We start from the raw sequence: 22,967 nt of genomic DNA, 5'->3' as shown, positions 1-22,967 counted from the left end.
TTAACCTCACAAGAACCTAGTATTCGATAAAGGATTACAGAGAAATTAGCACTCAATTGTTTCTTGGCCGCAACATTCCTAGAGTCATAGAGAAAGCACTTATTGTAGTCCTTATTACATCACTCAAAAGGACTTTTATAGTTTCTACTCTAATTAACTATGTCTTTTACACTAGCAATCAATAGGGAGAAAGCATATACCATATTAGTTCTGTTACTAATACATATGTCAGCATATTACTGTATAAACATCGGCATATCTGATGAATTTGTAGCCTTGTCAAGGTTAGGTGCATTCAAATATATATACGATTTAGGCTATTGTTAAAAAATATTACCATTTAGATCATAAGAGCTGGCCACATCATTGTACTTGATGGACTTAAGAAGTACACAAAAGGGCAAATGATCAGTGTCAGGCTTTGCCGATTAGCAAAGACATAGTCAATGGTGGGGGCACTTTTTTCACTGACGCGCATGTAGGCCATGTGTGCATCCCCAGCACAGTATCCATTAAGTCTAATAAAACCATAAGCAACCAACAAGTCTGCCCAAACATTTCCTTTGAGATTGGTAACTGTCTGCATAACAGGAGATGACTCAGTTATTTCAAAGGGGTCTATATTACATTCATTAATTCGGTAATGGCACAAAATGTTGCCCTCAGAATTCCGACTCCCAAAGTTCTGACCCCCCCTTACACCACACATATATGTGGGGGTATGGGATATAATAGTAGTATGGGAGGTTGTGGGGGGTCTCCCACTGCATATGTATGTGGTGTAAAGGGGGTTGAAAAAAAACAAAGAAAAGAAATCGGCATTATCGGCCTTCGGAATTCTGGGGGTCATTGTAATCACATAGATCCATCAATTCTAGCGTTGACGTCTCCCGTTATCTATACCGGTAGATAAAGCACGTTTGCATCTAAGATTCTCTTCACTGTCAGCGCATTGCAATCAGTTGCAACACGATTAGGGGGATCGTAGATATTAATTGGGATAATGACAGTCTGCAAATGTGTTATTTTAACAACCTGAACAATAGTCAATGACCCCTTTATTTCATTTAGAGACCAGGGCTGCCTAACTGAAATCTGGAAGCCTCCCGTTGGATGCCCAATAGGACCTCTGGTGGCCAGTCTGTGCAGGGTATTATGGCCGTCAACGTGGGTCAAATCTGTCATCCAGGTTTCCTGGAGAACAATGATTGAGAAAAGGTCTATATATGTCAGTAAGGCATCATCACCAAAGAGATGTGTAAACCCTTGCGTGTTCCATGAGCACATGATATTAACATCATCGAGATATCGAGGAAAAGTGGGTTTTGAAAACGAACGGGAGCCATTGCCAGTAGCCATCCCCTGTATCTAAAACATCTCTATTAGTAGCTACAGCAGGTTTGTCACGGTTATAGTTTTTATGGTTAGATATGTGTCCATTGGCAACACACTCTTCAAGTACTACCTGTAGTATGGTTACTAGAGGGGCTGCTTCTCACTACCCTATTTTCATTGTTGGACGTTATGGGTATACACCTCTTATTCTGTTCATGTACATTCACAGATATGTTATTTCTAGGTTTAGTAGATGACATTTTCACAATTCTACAGGTATATCCTTATCTATACAATTCATCTTCATATTTGAGAACATAGTCCAAAGTAGCCAAAGTAGCTTCAGATACAAATCAGATATTAGATATATGTGTTGATGTGTTCTCGACCTGATTTACAATTTTAATGTCATCAGAGGTGATGATTCTTAGCAGAGCGAAAGTATGAAATATGCAAAAAAACGGTAGAAAGAACATGGCATGATAACCTGTTCTGTATATTTTTCCCACATTGAGAGTCTGCAGCCCTCACTTTTTTCTCACTTTACTTTGATTATAAAATATGCATATTGCAGCTGCTCTATTCAGTGGTGGAAGATATTCCACTGAGGACACAGGCTTCAATTGTAATGGGTTAAATGAATCATAATTAACAGCTAATGAGTTATTTGTCCAAGTATTATTGTGTATTTATGTGCTATCTGCGTAGATATCTGTTAGTTTAGCTTGTCTGTGGAGACCTGTTTGTGTTGCAGAACAGATAACCTGTGCTGAACATACAGCATTTTGATCTGCAGCCGCGCAGATCTTGGCGGAAGGTCGGGCAGACATGCTGCAATTACCAGGTGGCAGGGAATCAACATCTGAAAAAGCAAATATCATCTATTGCAATTAAATGCCCATGCGTGCTATACTATGTAGGACAGTCCAAAAGGAAAGCGAAACTACGCTGGAATGAGCATCGCTCCTGTATAGGCAACAAGAACACCAATTCATCAGTGGCTTAACATTGGATGGAGAAGGGATATAATCTGGCACAGATACGTTTCCTGGTGTTGGAGGTCATCCACAGACAAGGACCACACGAAAACATACAACAGAAACTTGATAAGAGAGAATGTTTCTGGATAGACAGACTAGGAACTCTTGCCCCAACGGGACTAAACAAAGAGATAAATTGGTCTTGTTACTTTTAACATTTTTTGTATTTTCTACACACAGCCTAAGTATACCCGACCGCTATCGGCAAGAAGTTGAGATACTAAGCTATCTGCATCATAACTTTCATTACTTAATCTATAATCATGTATAAGTGACCCACGGAATATGGCGAAGCTCATTTATTTTGTTTTATCTCTTTAAACATAAGTATGAGATTAATATAAAGATAGAGAACTATTTGCACCTTTGTCTATGATATATATCTTTTGTGAACTTTCGACAGCTTTTGGGAATGTTAGATATACACATGAATATATGTGATGACAGTGTTAATAATTCATTTTAAGTGACACCTACTCAGCCGCCATAACATTCAATAGTGCATTCACACTATTCCCAATAGACCACCACAACTAGGTGCTGAGCGGGTTTTTTAATTTTTGATTTGTACATACTCCATCACAACTAGCCGTTACTCTCACATAGAGAACTGCTTGTAGTTATGCATTTATTTACTTTCTTTAACCCTCATCTTTTACTCTAAATCTTTGAGAACCAGTTTTTCACTCAGACTTTTTTTGACCGGTTCACGCCTGGAGCGCCCGGCATGATACAACCATGTTCTCTTATTTTTTCCACACACCACAACAGACACTATTATATTTCCGGATTAGAAACCATCAAACATAAGGTTTGAATAGGTACTACGCTTACCCTCAGGTTTTAGGATTTGCACTTCTTACAGCCACGCAGATTAGAAGGCAGAATATGCCCCTAATCTTTTCTATCTAAGTGTCTTCCACTTTTGGAATTCGTATGCTATTTCACATCCATTTCGGAAGTAGATAATAGACATAACGCAATGATAGCGATCAAATCCGGCTAGTTTGCAATGACACACATTATTGAACACAAAGCCATTGTTATTCATATTGAGATACAATGCAATGAATAAGGGCTAGGTTGTTCCCCATTCCTGTTTCCCGGTTTCCAAGGGGACACGGAACGCAAGGCTTTGCAGCATCGGCACGCCGGCCGTCATCATGCAGGGATCACCATAGCAACTATACAAACAAGGAAGCAAACACCATTGAGGCTTTCAGTATCAGTGAGGACACGTTCATAAGCAAGCTAATGCGAGCTGCAGTGATATACGGTAAGGGACTCCTACAGTCTTTCTAACCATAGACCGACAGAACAGTGATTGTAAATTTCCAGCTTTTACTCGACACACATGGCTCATTCTCAGTTATATATTTCTCCTACACAGATCACGAACGAGATTTTTTTTACTCAAATTGGAACATCCATACACCAGGTACAATACCCATTCCGCATGCATCCCTTTTTTTCATGTGCAGTGCTACGTATAAGCGAATATATATATATATTTTTTCGTGTGAACCTCTGCAATTGACAAATTTCTTACTGAAGTGTATTTGTGTTTTTTTTATCCCTATATCTTATCACACAAACTTGCGGACTGATTGGTATGTAATGCTATTCTAATTAATTTTTGACTCTAAAATGTGAATTTATTTTCGAACCCAAATTGGTATTTGAATTATGGTTTGATGATGTTAATGTAGATAAATAATGTGGTTAAGGCCCTCACGAAGGAGCTAGACTCCGAAATGCATAGGCATATAAAACCACTATAACTTTTCAGTCAACCAGGATGGTTTTAAGTACATGGTATATGAAGAAAAAACTATGAAAGCAAATATTTCTGGTATACATATACCACAACATAATAAACTAATTGTGACGTAACAATTAATTTCGAACTCGTGTGACGAATCATTACTACACTTACAAGTACCTCCTACAAAAGTTTTTTCAAGTAACTCAGTGTTCTAAGCATCAACGTGAGCACCAACCTTAGCTGGATGGTTTATCCAGCTTTTCTTTTTCTCAGGGATTCAACATCTGCCACATCTCTCCGGGACAAGTCACCCCCTGCCCCTGTATCTAGTTGGGCAGGCATTTCAACATTAGTAGGTAAAGATGTAGGATTAGAATTAGTATCTGCAGGGACATCAAAGTGTGCAATATTTTCCAGACACATCCTCATCAGTTGCAATACATGCATGTGTGTGCGTGTTAGATCTTTTTGCGTACATAAAGGCTTGGGATGTAACTTCATTTTTACGTCTGGTGGTCTCACCCTTAGATATTGCCTTGGCCTTCTAAGTACAACCAGTGAGTATTATTTGGTCCCCACAGATAGTGGCTGCTTCAGGTAGTATCATACTACATGCTACATTTCCTGTCACATCTGTATTTGATAAGGAAGGGTGCCTGGTTAAGTCCCTGCTTAAGTCCCTGCTCTACCCAAGTGCGTGAACATTTATATAATACAATTGAGCAAGGTCAAGGGAACCCACAGAAAGGGACAAACACTACACCTGATGGTCATTCAAGAAACAAATGGTGGCAAGGACTACAACTGTGAAGACATATATCTCTCCTCATGAGACGTCATTTTGTACTGTACAAATTACGTTGTACTGACTTTGCGCTGCAAAAAATACACTTTGCACAGTTCCATGAATTAGGGTTTGTGTCAGCAGTGCAAAGTCACTTTTCAGCAGTGCAGTCACTTTGAGCCGTGCAACAAATTCCATGAATCAGGCCCTAAGACACAACTCAAGCCAGAAAACGTGGCAAACGATTTTTTTCACACACAATGCAGTACCCTTTGATTTGAATTTAATTTCCCAATGCACAACATGGTTGATTTTTAATCCAGCAAATTACACTTACAGATGGCTGAGGTTCTTTGAGTGCAAAGGGTTGTTTCATGTGTTTTATTTGGATAGGGATAACATTATACTGTGTATGGTGGTATATTTACCAGTAGATGGGTTTAATTAACACTGTTCGAGTTAATGTGCACTTGGCTACATCATTGTTTATTTCCACCATATGGTGATTGACTTGTATAGAGTACTTTTTGCTGCCATAGGACTACTGTTATCAATTAATCTTTTCTCGGCTTTGGCTTTCTCTTTCTGGTTTCTATTTGTTCTCACTGCTAAAGAAAGTTTTCTACTTGTTTTAACTTCCTTCCCCAGTCATCTTTTGTAACTTGTTTCTAAATGTCCTGGTGTGAACCGATTTGGCTTTCCACAACTTGTATCCTCAATTTGCACGTGTGTTTCCTCTGCTCCACCGCCTCCCCCTCTCTTCTCCCTTGGCTGATTAATAAGGGACGTTGTGGCCAAAGTGCTTCTGTGGTCAGAATAATGTGTAAAGTGCAGGCACCTTATTTTGCACCTGGTTGACAAAGGTATTTCTGGCAAAACACTTAAAAATATGCAGGCGCGCATATTGCAACAAGTGTGTGCAGGCAGATCTACAAATGAAAGGCGGGGAAGTCTGTCTAGAACAGGGGTCAGCAACCCGGGGCTCTCCGATCTTTCCGACTACAACTCCCATGATCCCTCACCATTAACCATGCAGGTTAGGGTTGATGGAAAAAACATCTGCCCAGCCCGCTGGGTGGCAATGGCGGCAATGTAAACAAGGGACCCCCCTAAAAATACAGGTGAAACTTCCTGATTCACAAAAAAAAAAGTCGCTTGGTCCTGTTGCAATTCATCCCTGTTCCAAGACCGTTTTGTTTAAATATGGCACTGAGAAAAATGGGCCTGGCTAACAAGTCTTTTACAATGTTGCAATCCCATTGAAAAACGCGTTCTAAATCAGGCCCAATGTCTTTTTAAAATTTTCCCCAAAAGTGGTCCATGCCCTCTATATTGACAACTTTCTGTTTTTTCCCCTTTTGCAGTTCCATGTTAAATGGAACTTCCAAGAACTTGCACCTGCTGATTTTCTCTTTTCTTGTGCTAGTCATGTCCATTTGCACATGCATATTGCAGTAGGTGTGAATTGCACCTGCCGCACACATGCCTGACTGTCACCCAATAGCCCAGTGCAAATTGCTGTGCTCCCAAGCGCAAATTCTGCATGGATTTTTTTGTTTATTGGGCCCTATGTATTTTTTTCAATACTTGGAACCAGTGAATCTCACAATGGTCCTATACACTTTGTGTTAAGTTGGTAACACTTGTTCCCCATATCATGGATGCATCCGCCGGTAGCATGTGCAGATATGGGATACGCAACGCTCAACGTTGTGCCTTGGGGTATCATACAAAAATGTCTCCCTCATTTGTGCGCCCCCACAGTCAATGCGACTTTGGAGGCGCACAAAATGAGGGTGACATTTACTGCGCCCAAGCAGAGAGGGAGGTGAGGGGGTGTCCCCGGCTCTTCCTGGGTGCAGTAATGGGGGTCGGAGGTTGCAGGGGTGTCCCCTGCTTACCATTTCGGAAAGCGGGGGACAAGTAAAAAAAAAGAAAAGAAAAAAAAGCACTCTACGGCGTCAGCTCCAACCCACGTTAGTGGGAAGAGCTGACACCGCAGGGAGTGCGGGCGGCACACACAGAAGTGTGCTGCCCCAAAGGTAAGTGGGGTGGGGGTTTGGGAGGGGTAATGCAGGCCAGGGGAAGCGGGCACAGTGATCCATATGATCACTGCACCGCGCCGTAACTGCCATCAGCATTTTCGGCATCGCAGTTGTGGGCGGCGCAATGATCACATAGATCCGTCCCTTGGGTGTGATGCTAAGAGTACTGCTGGCACCTATTGCTTTGCACATTCAGCTTGGTGTCTCAGAGGGTCATTATATTGTAAAGGGTGCATGACTTCAGCGTCTTGGTCAGAGATGGGCGAATTTATTGCCAGGTTCTTGTGCGATGTAGCAGTTATGGACACCCACTAAAATACCATATTATTTCCTCTCAGACATATGGTAGGCAGCGTGGCTAAACTCACACTAAAGTGTAACACAACAGCACAAATGGCCTGGATTTGCCTTAAAAACTTTTTTAAATAATAGGAAAAATATTGCTGATTACCTAAATGCATATCAGAGCATATTGAGCTGTAATACATAACAGCAGATGGTATTGTCAATATACATATAAGATATATGTATCTAGTTCCTGTTCATGAAACATTATCAAGATATCTAAAAACAAGTCAGGTCATGTGCATTTTCAAAAATGCGAGAGACCCTAGAGAGAGACCAAACAAGGCCAAATAACCATTTCTATGAGTGTCCCACTCAGGAGGGGTTTGAAACCACGTTTTGCTCAATGACTGTATCTTTCATAGAGGAGAAATACCCATTTGCATATCAGTCTGGTCACACCCACAAGGGTGGTCCAGCACCGAAATGTTAGGCAATTCTCCCCCAAACAAGTGTACCATCAGCAACCCCAGACACGTGTTTCGACCTTTTTGGGCCTCCTCAGTGAGGTGAAGCTGAGCCTCTCTAAAGCACAGTGAGCAAGGGGTCCACGTCTGGATTACCACGGGTTACCAAGGGTGAAAACCCAAGTTTTGCAAATTAAACAAGGGTGTGGGAGCCCCTCGTCTAAGAATGAACATGGGCCAAATAATGCACTCTATTAAATTTATCCAGCACAGGAGGTTCTACAACTACGGTTTAGCTCACTGCACCCCCCACAGACAAAACATATCCATTTGCATATCAGTCTGGTCACACCCACAAGGGCAGTCCGCAACCAAAATGCTAGACAATTCTCCTCTGAAAAAGAGTACCACCAGCAACCCCAGACACGTGTTTTGGCCTTTTTGGGCTTCATCAGTGACGTGAAGCTGAGCCTCTCTAAGCACAGTGAGTGAGGGGTCCACGTCTGGATTGCCATTAATAACTGATAATTGAATTAAGGATCAGCCACCTTGTGCTGTATAGAACTTGCAGCGAGTGCAGATTGTAGATAAACATCAAGCCATCAGGCTTTATTGTCACAAATGCTACAACATTTCACACACATAATGCATAACAACGGCACACAGACTATTTTGGCAATGTGAAGTCAACTTTGCAATAAAATGTTTGATTTAGTCTATTTGCTTAATACAACAAACCAGAAACCACATATAAAAAGCAAGTACGTTTTGATTTCCATTTCGTTCTTCAAGGTTTTATGGTTTCTACACAAACCCAGTCTTCTCATTGACCTTAGCTTGCCTAATGGCTATTCAAAACTTCAATCGCTTAATGTTTCAATCAACTTTATTCAGTCATGTTCATCAGTGGATTTGACAAAATTACATGTCTTTGTGATCCATGAAGGTTATCTAATAGTTTGCTAATTTATTTCCATTTTACAATCTACAAAACCATAAGTTAAAATAATAGACAGAACTTTTTCCCCATCTGCATCTGGGTGTTTGTGTAAATTTGTTTCCTGAAATGTAGTAGGCTTGGGGTTCAAATTACAACAACCCAACCTTAAAATGTTCATTATGTAGTAGGATGTGATGCTCCTGCAGGAAACATGGTCTTGATCACCTCCATTTTAGAGGGATTTACAACAGTGGTTAAACCTGCAAAGAAAAATGTGAATACAATGTATTTGGGTGTCTGCAGAACTTGATTGTAAGGTTGAAATAATTGACAATGTTTTCCCTCATCTGCTATGTGTTAGATTGACAGCCCCCTCACATGTTTAGCAAGGCTGTTTTGAGTTTTTATAACACTTCAGGAAAGTGAAGTTGGACCACCTAATGAGGCCAAGAAAGATTGATTTAACCGTTTTGGTGGCCAATTTTAATCTTAAAATAGGAAATGGCCCTCCATAAGGACAAGGAACAGGGTATAGCTTGGAACATGCCAGATCCGATTGTGTGTGATCCACATTGTGATGACTCAGGCTTAATGTTAGATCGCTTTCCGTATGAATGGGGATTAAGATCCATTAATGGGAGATCATGTTCAGATTCTCGGTAATAGTGACCTTTCAGAATGTCAGATCTAGTTCCATGATTGACTACTGTACCCTTAAAGGAGTCAACTGGAAAATTGCTACATCATTTTGGGGTTAGCAGTAGGGTAGAAAGTGATCACAATTCTCTTTTGTTTGCTGTTCATTTGGGTGTAAGGCCTTCACTTTCCTCTGACAAAGGGTTGTTCGGACTTTCCTGTGATGTTGGAGAGCATTAATATGAGGTCACTCTATGGGCCTCACTTATTCCTGAGGATATTAATAGCAAAATCGTGTGAGAGACATGGAATCAAATTATGACCGGCTTAGATAATTCCACCTCCCCACAGGTCCCCTCGAATCCTTCCTTGTGTTTACCTCATTTGTAGGTAAAATGTTCCAAACACCAACGTTGGAAGCAAAGCACAACGGACTGATAAGGAATTTAGCTGGTTTAGTTTTAGTTATAAGAGAGAAACCATGCCCTTCTTAATGCTATTACGCTTGGAGGAAAGTATTGAGAGGAGATTTATCATTAGAAGGAAGACGTTCAAGAATGTCTGCAAGAAGCCAAAGATAAATTGGCCTTTTGATAGGGGGTCGCAATTAGAGATGGTAGCGCTGGAGAAGGATACTATGAAAGTTTGCCGATTGATAGTTAGAGGGTCATAATTCTAGCTGAGGTCAGCAACAGGATACTAATGTCATGCCCTTATCATGGGATGAACATTTTTCAACTTGAAATAGCAAGCAAGTTATCGCCTCTGGGTAAATGTATAAATTCATCACCTCTGGACAACCTCAATGGGTTGACACTGCCTGAACTCAGCAATGTATATACCACTTGACCGATTTAAATCCCTTTTCCTGACAAGGACATTAAACAGAATTTGGGCAAAGGGCCAGATATCACTGAGCTGGAGAACATCTCTAATAGAACCGTTACTCAAAAAGGGTGATTGTGCCAGCCCTAATTCCTACTGAGCCATATGTCAGAGACGAGCAGCAAGATATTAGTCGGTTTGTGCTTTGAAGACTTTTAAATTGGAGTGATGAAAATATTTGGAAGAATCACAAGGAGGTTTAGACATGGATTTGGCACCAAGAAATAGACATTAAGTCTATACTTGAAAGTAGCCCGATGTAACTTTCTGTAGCTTCTCCAGTCGGCTCAGCAATCATGGACCGCTCTTAGGAGGTCCGACGTTAGATGCAGATACCCTCTCATCTTTTGTAGATTATTACGTTATTGGATGATGACACAGAGGAAGAGGTTTGGAGTTGGGGAAGTAAAACATTAGTAAAGTTACAAAGTGGAAGCACCACTGTGTGCTTTTGTTCCTATGGTTTAACCTCTACACCAATGATATGAATACGGAACAGGAATCTGGTTATCTTGATGTGATGGGGGCAGCTCATGCCACTCTGAACATATGTGGATGGTGCTGTCCTCCTCACATGCACTCCAGAAGCTTTACAGATGTTATTGACAGGTACGCTGACTTAATATAGAGGAGGCACCTAGCAGTGACTATTTTCTAATCAATGATTTCATTTGGTGGAGCTAATAGGCTTGGTTCACTGTTTCATCTTAAATGGGTAAAGTTGGAATGTGTACCTAGGGAATACATTTTCAAAAGTTTGGAGGGGCCTGACTCACAAAAGCATTGATCCCATTGAAAAGCACTTTGTCAGTTTCTATTTGATGGCTCCCGACTGTGCTATACTCATTGATGCATTGTTTTCATTAACACGCTCAGTGTACGAAGTACTTCTCCAAAAATTTAGAAAGATTGTTGTTTCCCTGAGCCATTTCACTTAAGGAGGTAGGAAAGTTGAAAGGGACCATCCTCCAATTAAATATGCTAAGCTGCACGGGGTGCTCCCTAGACACTACTCTGTCATCTAATGTATTCTTCAATTCATTAAAAAAATGGGATGCTTGCAACTGATGTTGTCCACTGGGGATTCCCCGATTGACAATAAACACTTCAACATTGGGACAGTGGCTGTTTGAGTTCATAGTGTTGGCCACTGGCCAATCAGGAGGTCCTCTCCGGACTCCTCCACTCCCCCTCATTCACAGAATGTTTATCACACCTTGAGGATATCTCAGGTTCGGTCCACCTCAATGGGTCCATTGATGCTGATCAAAGTCTTGAATGCTCAAGCCAATATTTCTCTTTCTAGAAAAACATCTTCTGCACACCCCTCAATCTGATTTAATGGATTATGTGGCCTAGGGTCCACTTTTCGCAACACACACCGTGTACTCTCATTATTGCATCCACGGAAACTTCCCACCTTTCTTAAATAGGCTGACATTCCAGCGATCACAGTTTTCCCTTTGCTTCTTGAATTATCAAAAGCAGCACTGTATGTGCACTCTTTGTCATGCCCTGGGACGTGACTATGGAAAGACCAGTGCACGTCTGTGCCATTATACGGAGACGCCTGACAGTTTTAAACAGAGTGAATTATGGGCCATGCAAGAACGCGTTGCTGGGAGACCGCGAGGTCAAGTCGTCACCCTCACCGACGGGCTGTGACTGAGTTTCGCGTTAGCAGATGGTGTAAGCTTCTTCAGGCGCACGTGGCGCCGAAGGAGCCAAGTTGGACACCCCCCGTGTGTTCTTTGGATTACAATGAAACACATTCTGGGTGTTAAATATTTTTATTGGACTTGAGCACAGTTTTGGCATGCCGTCTGGAATATTTTTCCCAGCAAGGGGCAAACAAGGATTGTACACGTATACGGACCATGAAGAGCCTTAATCTACCTTTGTGACGCAGCACAATTCTGGTTCCTAGCCCAAAGTAAAGAGATTGGGTTCAATTATCATGGGTTGCTTGAATGAGACAGATAGCACATCTCTAAGGAACACAGGCACACATAACCTCTTGCGTGCCAAAGCGTGTTGCGGTATGGACAAGAGCAGCGGGGCCTCTTTGACTTCAGGGAATATGGTGTGTCTCCAATTCCAAATTGGTTGGACCTAGCCCTGAAAAAAATCTAATCTGGGTTGGGGGTGGCCATGTGTAATGACCCAGGCGATTTCGATGAGGTATTGTGTGTGCAGAGAGTGTGAATGATGAATTCATAATTCAAAGCATACATTTCAAGTTTCACGTCCTACAGATGTTTTGGGGCTAAAATATGGAACGGGTAATCCAAAGCAGTGCCATACACTGGGAAATAAAACAAAGAGAAAATTGCATTAGTGCCTGTCAAAGGTCACGCATTACAGCAAGGAAAGCTGTTAGCACCACCTTACTTAATGGAGACTGAAACTTGATGTGGGTCTAAGTGGTTTGGAAGTGCACCCCTCTGAGCCCGGGGTCATGCTTTCTCGTGCTGTGGAAAGAACATTGAAATGGCAAAAAGCACAGACAAGTACCTGCCCACTAGCCCGCTCAGAATAACATCATCCTGCTTGCACTTAATGCTTCATGCTGGATTCATCCTGTTTCTAATCAGTTTCCTAGTGGATCCAAGTCAGAAGGATGGAGGGCTGACTCGGTCCTGCCTGCCGGGGTTCAAAGTTTCAAGTTTGACTCATGAAGGCTGGCCTCGGATCAGAGTCAACCACTTAATAAATGATCTGTGCATGCAGGGTGGGTCCGAGGGGGTTTTATGTAGTGTGCATGTCTGCGTGCAGGTGTGTGTCTAATCAATAACCGGATACTTGACGTTATCGAGGATGGTGACTCGTTATGTGGCCCTCCAGATTGTTTGGACCTAAACACCCATGATCCATAGCCAGCATAGTCATTAGTGAAGGATCATGGGAGCTTTAGTCCACAGCATGTTTACTCATTAGGTGGCACTCTAGATCCGGGTGTCCAGGTCCGGAAACATATCAGATTTTATGGATACCCCATTAATATTCATGAGATACATTTGCATGCAATGATTCTAAATGTATGCACATTTTTTCCCTCGTGGATATGAATGCAAGGTGTCCTGAAAACCCATCAGGGTTGCAGCCCTTAGGCCTGCCACTGGACACCCCTGTTCTAGATGATTTAGCAGAACCAGCTTGAGAAAGAGAAATATTGTAAAGTCACTGGACTCCAGAAAGCATGGTGGTGTATTGGTATTATAGTTGGCCCATTATTCCTTCTGATAATGGTTTGTGGGCCTTTCACACCCCAAAAAATCTAATTAATATCCGGTGTCATGTCTAGCCACCTCTATGTATCTATCAATTTAACACATTGGTTGAGCCCTTTCTTTGCAAATATAGCAACGCCGTTCACCCTTGTATTTGCATGCTATGGTACACCTTGAACTTTTCAACAATAAGCTATCACAGAACTAGACTTTGACAGGAAAGTGGTGGAATGTATGTATGGAGGCATTGAAATAAACAATGGTCTTAGGAAGAGATTCATTGATGATGTTCCAACAGATATTTCTCTGTCTTACCTCTTGCAGGACTAGGCAAGAGATTGGCAGGAAACAGAAAATGTACGCACACAAAAGTGGCCATTATAAGCAACATTTAGATGAGGATCATGTCTCGACAACTCATAAACTTTCGAATTTAGGCAGCCTTTCTGTGATCAATTGATCAGTTTATAAGATTTGAGTAAACCAATGAATACCATTTAAACAATATGAAATACTTAACATGGACCTGAATGTTTGCGAGTAAAAGTAACCCTGTCCGCCACACTATTCCGGACCTCCATCCAAGCGCGTGTGCTGCTACCACTAAAAAGGGGGGGGATAACTAGTCCTAAAGTCAGAAATAATGTGCACTATTGTTTAAACAAATAAGCAATCCAACAAAAATGGAGCACAGGGCTTTATTCCAGAAAGAAAAATATGACAAGCAGATATGAATACGGACCTGAGAGGCAGCATTGAATAACAAGCAGCAAATTCCCATGACTAAAAGCAAACGATTTGAGCTGGGGAACATTTGCAGTATTGGTAGAATGCTGGCAAGGATGTGAGCACGTTGTCAGTTTCCCAACTATTCTACTGGCGCTGTGAGGCCATCTACCTACAATTGGTCATGAATATTGAAACAAGAACACTAGTTGGTGGATCTACAAAGGCTACCTTACAAATGTGTACATTCGGCCATGCATACATTAAATCTGTGTAAGGGCATCATTTGCAAATTATGTCTGTCTGAGCCATGTATTTTCTGTAAAGAACATGTGAACATTTGAAAAATGTTGGGTATTCGTGTATATGTCACACTTGTGCGACTAGGGTGGCGAACCGTGGCAGCGTGACTGTCCCGTTAAGGAGCACTTTGTCCCATGCAGGACGGGCAATAGTCCTGCCTGCTGCCTCCTTTCACTCAGCAGTCTTGACCCAGGACTCCTTTTTGCGCCTACAGATCGATCTGCTTCCGCCACTCTTCCAATCCTGCTGTCAACACTCTGAAGCCAGACTTTACTACAATGCTAACACTTTGTTTGTTGGGTTGTGATGGTCATGTTTACAGTTTAAAAACGTGATCACCAGCTCGCAAGGACATCCCATTATCATTGCAATTAAGCAGAGTGTTTGAGCCATTCACCAATTGTTTAAGTAACCATTGCGGGCGGGCCGTAGGTGAATGATGCTGTCATCGCCACCTTGTGGGCAAGTGTCCCTCAATGTGATTTCAGAAAGCTGTGCACCCTCCTTGTGACTATTTCCCTAAGACTAGGTTAGGGAAGGATGGTTGCAATGCATAGGATAAGCAATCCCAGGACACATGTGAATGTGCACTTGATTCAACACAATGCCTTTCTTTTCTGAGAAAGGGACATTTGTCCATGGGTGTCACCCCATATGCTCACAGTTGTGGCATAGTACCAACAGAACACGCAAGACTCCATAGTTCAATTCAGCACCATAAGTAACTTTGTCAGGATACTTGCAACGCGTATAGGGTCTAGTGGAATTAAAATATACATTATTAGAGTTACTATAACACGTGTGTGAGGATGGGCCTATTCAAAATGACTCAAGGGCCTAACTAAGGGAAGGCTGGTCTTCAACGGGGTTCCCTAAGGGTTCCAAAGAGTCTCAGTTCCAGAGCTCCAGTGCAGCTGCTTGTTCTTGACCTCTCAGTCTCAAGGATGTTCCTCCAATCTCACTTCTTGACTCTAATTTCAGACATGGTGGAGACCCTCCTAGCAACCCTCCCTACCCTCCCCCCCCCCCGTTGTTTTCCTGGTCAGGTCTCTTCCAGTGTTCGAGGTGTAGCTCTAACACGTGTTTTCATCTCCTTCTCAAGTGTGAGGTGTCCCCCCCACCGCCCTCTTTTTTTTTACCCTGATATCTTCGAGCCTGGAGCTATCACTCCAAGCACCCTTCACATGCTTCCCAGGTGACAAGACATGTAGACTGCCGCTCACTGCCTTTCGGTTCACTGCTGTGCTATCCAGCTCCCCCTCTGCAGTCCCACTCCTTCCCTCCCCAGCTCCATACTGAGGTTTGGCCACTTGCCTCTCTATTCCCTGCACCATCACTAGTCAGTGCAGATGCGCACAGCTGGCTGGGCCGAGCCTTCAGAAAGGAAGTCCCGCTGAAGAGAGCTGCATGCCTCGTGCATCACGTGGCTCTGTGGCAAGTGTCTCCACGTGCATCCATGCTCTGTGCACATTTACCATGTTGGTGCTGAGTCTTGCCAGTGGCCCCCGACTTCACTGCTGCCATCTCCACTGGTAAGAATGGGTCAAGTGGCATTAACAAGCATCAATTACTACCAGTGACTTGTCTGTTAATCCAATAATCCTGCACCAGGAGTAAGCCCGAGTTACTCCTCATGAAATACCTGCTGTCTTCTCCTGTGTTAAAACCTGCACCTCTCTTGAAAAGAAGGATGCAAGTCTTCTGTTCTTCTTCATCATGTAATGGGAGATGGTCGTTTGATTAATATCCAGGGAAAATCTGAAGCAGACCTAAGTACAGCAAATTAATGTTGTGCAGTTTGTAGGGGAGTGAGAGGTGGCTGGGACGAGGAACTCGTGTGCATTTCTCTCACCTAAGATCTTTTAGGGGCGTTTCTGTTTTAAAAAAAAAGAGATCCTTGTGTGCTTAATTTGCCCCCCTAATGATTCTACAGACTTTGAGGTTCCACCCCTTATGAATCCCAAAAGGAGAGCAGTAATACCTTCCAAAATGCATACCCAGACTGGGTCCTCTCTTGGCCATAGGCAGTGTTTTTCCCGCCAGGGTATGTGAAGTTTGATTTAATAATTTATTTATGAAATCAGCAAGCCTTGCGATTGACAGATTTCAATGAATTCAATATCCTAATATGATACAATGTTACTTAGTGCCAATTGCAGAAAAAGTGTGCAGTATAAATCAATATTTTAGTTAGCTATTTGCCTAAACCACTACTCACCAACCTGCTCACCAGTCCTCTTTACACCCTACACTACAAGCATAGGTGGGCCACCAGACACAGTGGTGAAACACCTGCTTTTACTTCCCTCTCCGGCTTACACCAACGCTGTGCTAACTCTACACCTCTCACACCAACCCGCCCCATGCTGCTCTGCAGCTACACTCTTGCCCATCCCCGCTCCCAAGGCAGAACTCATTCGTTGTGAAGCAAGAAGGCTATATAGGCCTGGGACTCACATCTGGATGCACATCACCACAAGGAGGCGAGTACTATGGGTCATTACTTCCTGTTGTGCATCCTCCCCTCCCACTAACTTCCCCTTCCTTTCTCTTACAGAAGCTATTGCCAAAATACTGCCAAAGTGGCACTAAGCAAGACCTCAGCAAGCGTGCTTCTCTATTTGATTAAATACTCTCAGTGCATGCATAATGCACTTTGTTCAAATCCCTGACGTTTTGTGGAATTGTGGAATTGTCCTTAAAACCAAGTTTCACGTATGAACTTGTGAGTGTGCAAAATCATTGCATACACAAAGAAACAACCTTATGTACGCACAGATAAAAGGAGCATGCAATGGTCTGTGATGCCCTCTTGACTGATTGCAGAGAGGGTTTAGAATCCAACTCCGGGCCTCGAAGGCCGGAATCCTGACGGGTTTTCAGGATATCCCTCAAAGTTTATGATGAAAAATGTGCATACATTTAGAATCGTTGAATGCAAATGTATCTCATGAATATTAATGGAGGGTCTCCTGAAACCCAGGCACGGATCCGACCCTTGGAGCCTGGAGTGGGACAACCATCACAACCAGAGAGCAGACTTTCCTATAAAGCCTTCCTCAAAACCACAACCAAATTTAGCCATTGTCTTTTAAACGTCTCTTAATGGGGGGATTCTCTGATGTCCCCCCAGCCTTTGCCCTTTAATTCCCTACCCTATGTTAAACCTTTCCCTCTTAACCAGCATATTATTTCTGGCACCCCAATATTCCAATGTTACTGTTTAGTCTGGTTTGCACTGCATAGAGAAATCAATCCTTTGGCCATCCTATAGTTTAAGGGCAATCCAGGCTGGTTTCATTAAATAAATTCAGTTTTAAACATTCACTCTTAATTTGGAGAATGTCTATTTTGAATGTCTAATACTCCTGCTGAACGATTTGTTGATGGGTGTTGTTCCTATTTTAATGACCCTTATTGGCATTTTAGTTAGATGACGAAAAATAAGGAACACTTTGCCCCAAAGTTATTGAATACTGTTTTTGTATGGATTGTGATGTTGTGCTTGATTAAGTTGCCTATTGACGTTTTGTCGAACAAAAGCTCGAAAGCCGAATACAAACACTTGATATGATCCCAACATATCTTTATTCTCTGTGCATTGCACTTTTCGTGACTGGAAATAAGGAAAGTGGTGGAAGATCTTTTTGTGGGTGTATTGGTACGAGGCGCCATATGATGGGTCGCTAAGCAACCACCTCTTCTTATGTTTCCAGGGTATCGGCTGCGATGAATATCTAGGCTCTGACAAGGTCGTCGACAAGTGTGGCGTCTGTGGCGGGGATAACACAGGCTGCAAAGTCGTATCTGGAGTTTTCAAGCATACGTTGACCAATGTCGGCTACCATAAAGTGATTGAAATTCCTGAGGGGGCTACGAAAATCAACATTACTGAGATGACGAAAAGCAACAACTACCTAGGTGAGTTCTGCTGTCCTTCTGTTCCAAGCAAACATGCATGTCTGCTTTTTTTCGTGCATTGTCTTCATAAACGACTCCACAACAATGATTTAGTGACTTTAAGCTAGAGGATAGTAAAAGTCAGAGATGTGGCTGACACGGTCATGTTCAGGCATTGGGACCTAGGGTTCCATTCCCTGAGGGTCTCAAGGCCAGGATGAGCCTTAGGACCAATGAACAAGTGTCCATCTCTCAAGTTCATAAGAGCGAAGGTGGGAGAAGAAAGTGCAACTGTGTTCTCTGTAAATCTCCTTGAGATGAAGGAACCACAGGAAGCAGCAGGGCTCTTGAACTTTCTGAAAGTGGGGATGATTGCTGGTCTTCCCCCATTCGGCGCTGTGCACTTCAAGGCGCCTTCCTAGGTCAGCATGCCCACATCAGATGACACTTCTGGGCCTCTCTTGCTAGTTTGGAGATGTAGGTCATGCACAGCGTATACTGAGATGGTGTCCTTTGGAAATAAAGGCAACTGCTGAGGAATATTCATCTGGCTTAAAGTTATGAATTGTCACCAAAAATAAATGCATTTTGTGGCCCTTTATATGTACTTCTTGATTGACAGCAGATTATAATTTGGGCATAGTGGTGGTGAATATTATTCAGTGTGCCTTCCTTTTGGTTATATTGAAGGAGAGTGAGTTCCCTCTAACTTGATAAAGCTGGTGTTCTCATTGGGAGTTAATTATATTTGTAGAATCTTTGGCAGCATAAACTTGCAATGACTGGTATTCACTAGCCAGTCAGTAAATAATAGGGAAAAGGTGTCTTTGAAAGGTTAATTCGTCTCAGAAGGATAGCTCAGGGCAACATGCTCGCCTTGGAAGCAAGACGACACGGAGCAATACAGGTTCGATTTTATAAATAACTTATCATATCAAAAAGCGGTCATGCATTCAGGGATTTCAATCTAAATACCATAGGTAGTCATTTCAGATGAGTCACTGGTGCCAAAATACTCCCTTTGGAGGCACGTGTATTTGTGCCGCCCTTACCTGGGCTTTTTCAAGTCACAGTTGTGAATGGTTGTTTGGTTCAGAGTCCTCATGGTTTGCAACCAATTCCCCATCCTAATTCTGGAGACAGTCAGAGTAGACTTGAAGGGACAGGTGCCTCCTCGAGCAACTGAATTTGGGTCTGGGGTAGTATGGGAAGCATCCCCGGTTCACCATACCTATGTTCACATCATGTGACAAGGGACAGCCAAAAGAGAAACTTTATGTCTACCTTTTTTACAGCGCAAAGAGCATGAAGTGCCGACAGCCAGACCCAAAGTCCCTGGGAAAGACGACCAACAGATTGAATCATCACCAGCCAGCTCTAACCACAAAATACTTTTAAAACCCATACTGCTACTGTTGCAAAAATCCCTCAGTAGAAAATCTTTCATTTCAAAGGCACAGAAATAGTGTCTGGAACCCCTGAATCCCCATGTGTGGTACAGTTTTGCCATTTCGCAGTTTTCTGGCAACATGCTTGGCCATGAATGATACAAACTTACTACCCCATTATCTAATGGAGGACTGCTCCCTCACAGGGGATACACAATTGCAAATGCACCAAGCCACACCATTCAGGAAGGTTAGCGAGACTGCCAAGGGAATGAACAGAAGTAGGTACACATACTGATATGATATGGCATGTGTAACGCGCCTATACACAAGCGTTTCAATGGGGAAGCAAGGGAAGTTAGTTCCTCCCAGGAAGTGCTATGGTGTGGCAGTAAGGGGTGCGTGGATTCCAAGATAGAGGGCAGGCTAGATGAAGGGATGGTCTGACCCTAAAAGGCCAAAGAACGTTCAGGTGAACCCAGAAAACGTAGCCAATCTTACTCATACACCAATTAAAAAAGAAAAACTGCTGCAGACACAGTGAAGGATCCCAGCCCAAGAGGAAGGAACAGAGCGCTAAATAAAACCAGTCACCTGACAGTAAGCATGGGTTGTTGCAGAAGAAGGTTGGCTTTTGGCGACCATATGCCAACAGAGAAGATTGGAGAAAGTAGAGGGCGTAGGCGTGGAGGACATTGCAGAGACAGAGGAGTAGAGGGGGGAATACTGCTGAACCAGGGTTTGGAGTAGAACAGATGAGGGGGTTGTAACATTTAGAGATGGAACTTGCAGTGAAGAGGGGATGGTAACATGAGCAGCTGAAATTGGTATTCAGGAGGATGTGGAAACATCAAGAGGGGAAAGCAGTGTTGAGGGGGGTTGGTAATGTCAGGAGGTGGAAGTAGTACTGTGAAGGAGGCGGCCACATCAAGTGGTCGAAGTAGTGCCGAGTATGAAGTGGCTACATTAGATGGTGAAGGTGGTACTGTGGAGGAGGTCGCAACCTCAGGAGGTGAAAGTGGTATTGCATCGGAGGTGGTCCCTTCAGTAGCATCTGGAGGTTAAAGTGGTCTCAAGGAGGAGGTGGTAACATTAGGAGCTGCAGCGGTTGTGTTTCGGAAGCGGCACCCTCAGGAAGTGGACATGGTATTTTGGAGGAAGTGGTTTTGGCAGCAGGCTTGAAGGAGCACGGGTGTCTTGAGGAGGCACTGGGAGGAAGAATCTGGAGGCAGGAAGAGGAAAGGAAGCACCAGGAGAAAGGCAGCAGGATTGATAGTGGGACACATTTGGAGGAGGAAGGAAAGGATAATTGTGTTGAGCATTGGATAGTGACTAACCACTGCAGCCAAGCCAGTGAGCCCAGGAAGGTTCCGTCGGGTCAGGTGAGCCACGGGCAGAGCCACAGGTGCAGGAAGGAACATGAGTGGGACAGGGAGATTACATCAGGAGCAGAGAGGAGAAGGAAAAGTAGCAGAAAAGGCCCACTAAAAGGCAAAACACAAGGGGATTCTATATGTCTCATTGTGTGTCTCTCCATGAAGCCTCTCAGTGCTTCCTTGGATAGCGGCAGGGCAGATAGCCAGAGTTAACCTTACTAGCAACGGACTCGCATTCCTGCGCCTAGTATTACATTAAGAAAGGGTTCAGGGACCCTAACTCCTCCAATTCAAAAGAACTGTGAATGGTACAACAAGCCCCTCTTGGACAGAGACGATTGCGGGAGAACCGGGAGGACCTTGCTATAGTCAAGACGCCCTGCCAGGCCTATCCAGGACTGGAAAGTCAGAACATCCTGATTTAGTATTTGTTAAAGAGCCCGTTGCACATTAAGCTGGTCAGTCCTGTACGTTTACCCTACTTATCCAGTTGAAAAGGAACACTTTGTGTCTTGGCGTACTTCCTGGTCCCAGTCACCTCATGGCAAGCTGAAAGCATCTGTAGGGTGCTACATCAGCTAATAATTATTCAGTGTGACCTCCCAAGAAACAACAAATAATGGAGCCATTTTACAAAAAAGGACTCGTATTGACCCGGACTTACTCTTCTCTTTCCAGGAGTAAGTTGGAGTGAACCCTGGTAAAGTCTGTGTCAATGCAATAGCCTCTCCAGGAGGGAGTCCAAGAGTGTGCAAGAGTTATTACCAGAAACATATATGTGAACCAACCCCAATGTGTCAACCCCCTTTGTGGGGGTCATTGTAGTGACAACATTATTGCATCCTGACTCACAAGCCCCAATTGTCAAACAAGATGCAGGAGCGCAATGTAAGGGACACACTGATCATGGTGTCCTGCTCCTATACACTCCACATGCGCATTATCTGTTTGATGTTGCAGGGACCCACCACCGGCCTCTTCATGAATATGCAAGTATTGGGAAATTATCAGACAGTCACGTATGCACCGGCCCCCAGCACAGCCCTCCATCAATGTGGGTGCACATTGCCCTTTACGAGCCTTAAACCTGTTACTTTGATCAAATCTATTTGACCTTTTTTTCAGTCTAAAATGTGGGGGGGGACCCTCCACAACTCCCCCACTTCACCTCAACCTAATCTATACCCTTACCCACCCCCATATATATATTGAATTAAATTTGACCGAAAAAAGGTCAAACAAATGCGATCAAATGTTTTAGGTCAATTATGCTAATAGCATTTTTACATTTCCACTTCTGTTTTAGGGGATGGACAGCAACGTCCATGCTTTGTATGAGCATTTCTATTTTAGATTTAGAAATGCATGAAGGAGTCTGCAATAAAACTCTGCATGCATGGTGCTTTCCCCAGCACCCGTGACAGCATAGGCCAGTCACAAAGTAAACAGCTGCTTTGACAATGACACTGCCACAGCATTAAACCATGCCGCAGACTGCGCATGTAGCACAACAAATAACTTTGCAAAAAGTTTCAATTTGTGCACCCAGAGGATTATGGGATTATTCCTAACTTTCATGGGGACTTACCTCTGTCAAGTGAGGTAAAGATTTGGCAAATGAAGGTCAATATTTTTGCTCCTGATGCAGGGATCGGCCGAAATCTGTGTCCGCACAGGGCCGCACAGGGCACCCTAGCCCAGAATACCAACCTGCCATTGTCTGGTGGTTCACGACTCCTCCAACACTTTGACTCTGGCCCTGATGGCCTATTTTTGAGTGCAGATTTAATTGAAATAATGCCTTCTGAGAAAAGTAATCCAACTGTCTGTAAACACGCAGCCTGTGATGTCTGTCACCACAC

General features: G+C 43.2%; 1 protein-coding gene across 2 annotated transcripts in view; it reads left to right on the top strand.

Moving 5' to 3' along the window:
• Positions 1 to 22,967, top strand: part of THSD4 (thrombospondin type 1 domain containing 4) — a 1,773,455-nt gene that overhangs the window by 1,491,275 nt on the left and 259,213 nt on the right. For both annotated transcript variants that reach the window (XM_069624755.1, XM_069624756.1), the window contains one exon: positions 18,158 to 18,362. In XM_069624755.1, coding sequence (XP_069480856.1) covers positions 18,158 to 18,362 — 205 coding nt within the window. The remainder of the gene's footprint in view (positions 1 to 18,157; positions 18,363 to 22,967) is intronic.

Source organism: Ambystoma mexicanum, chromosome 11, assembly GCF_040938575.1.
Source record: "Ambystoma mexicanum isolate Mex_15411 chromosome 11, UKY_AmexF1_1, whole genome shotgun sequence".
Classification (NCBI taxonomy): Eukaryota; Metazoa; Chordata; class Amphibia; order Caudata; family Ambystomatidae; genus Ambystoma; species Ambystoma mexicanum.
This window is presented reverse-complemented; position numbering and strand designations above follow the sequence as displayed.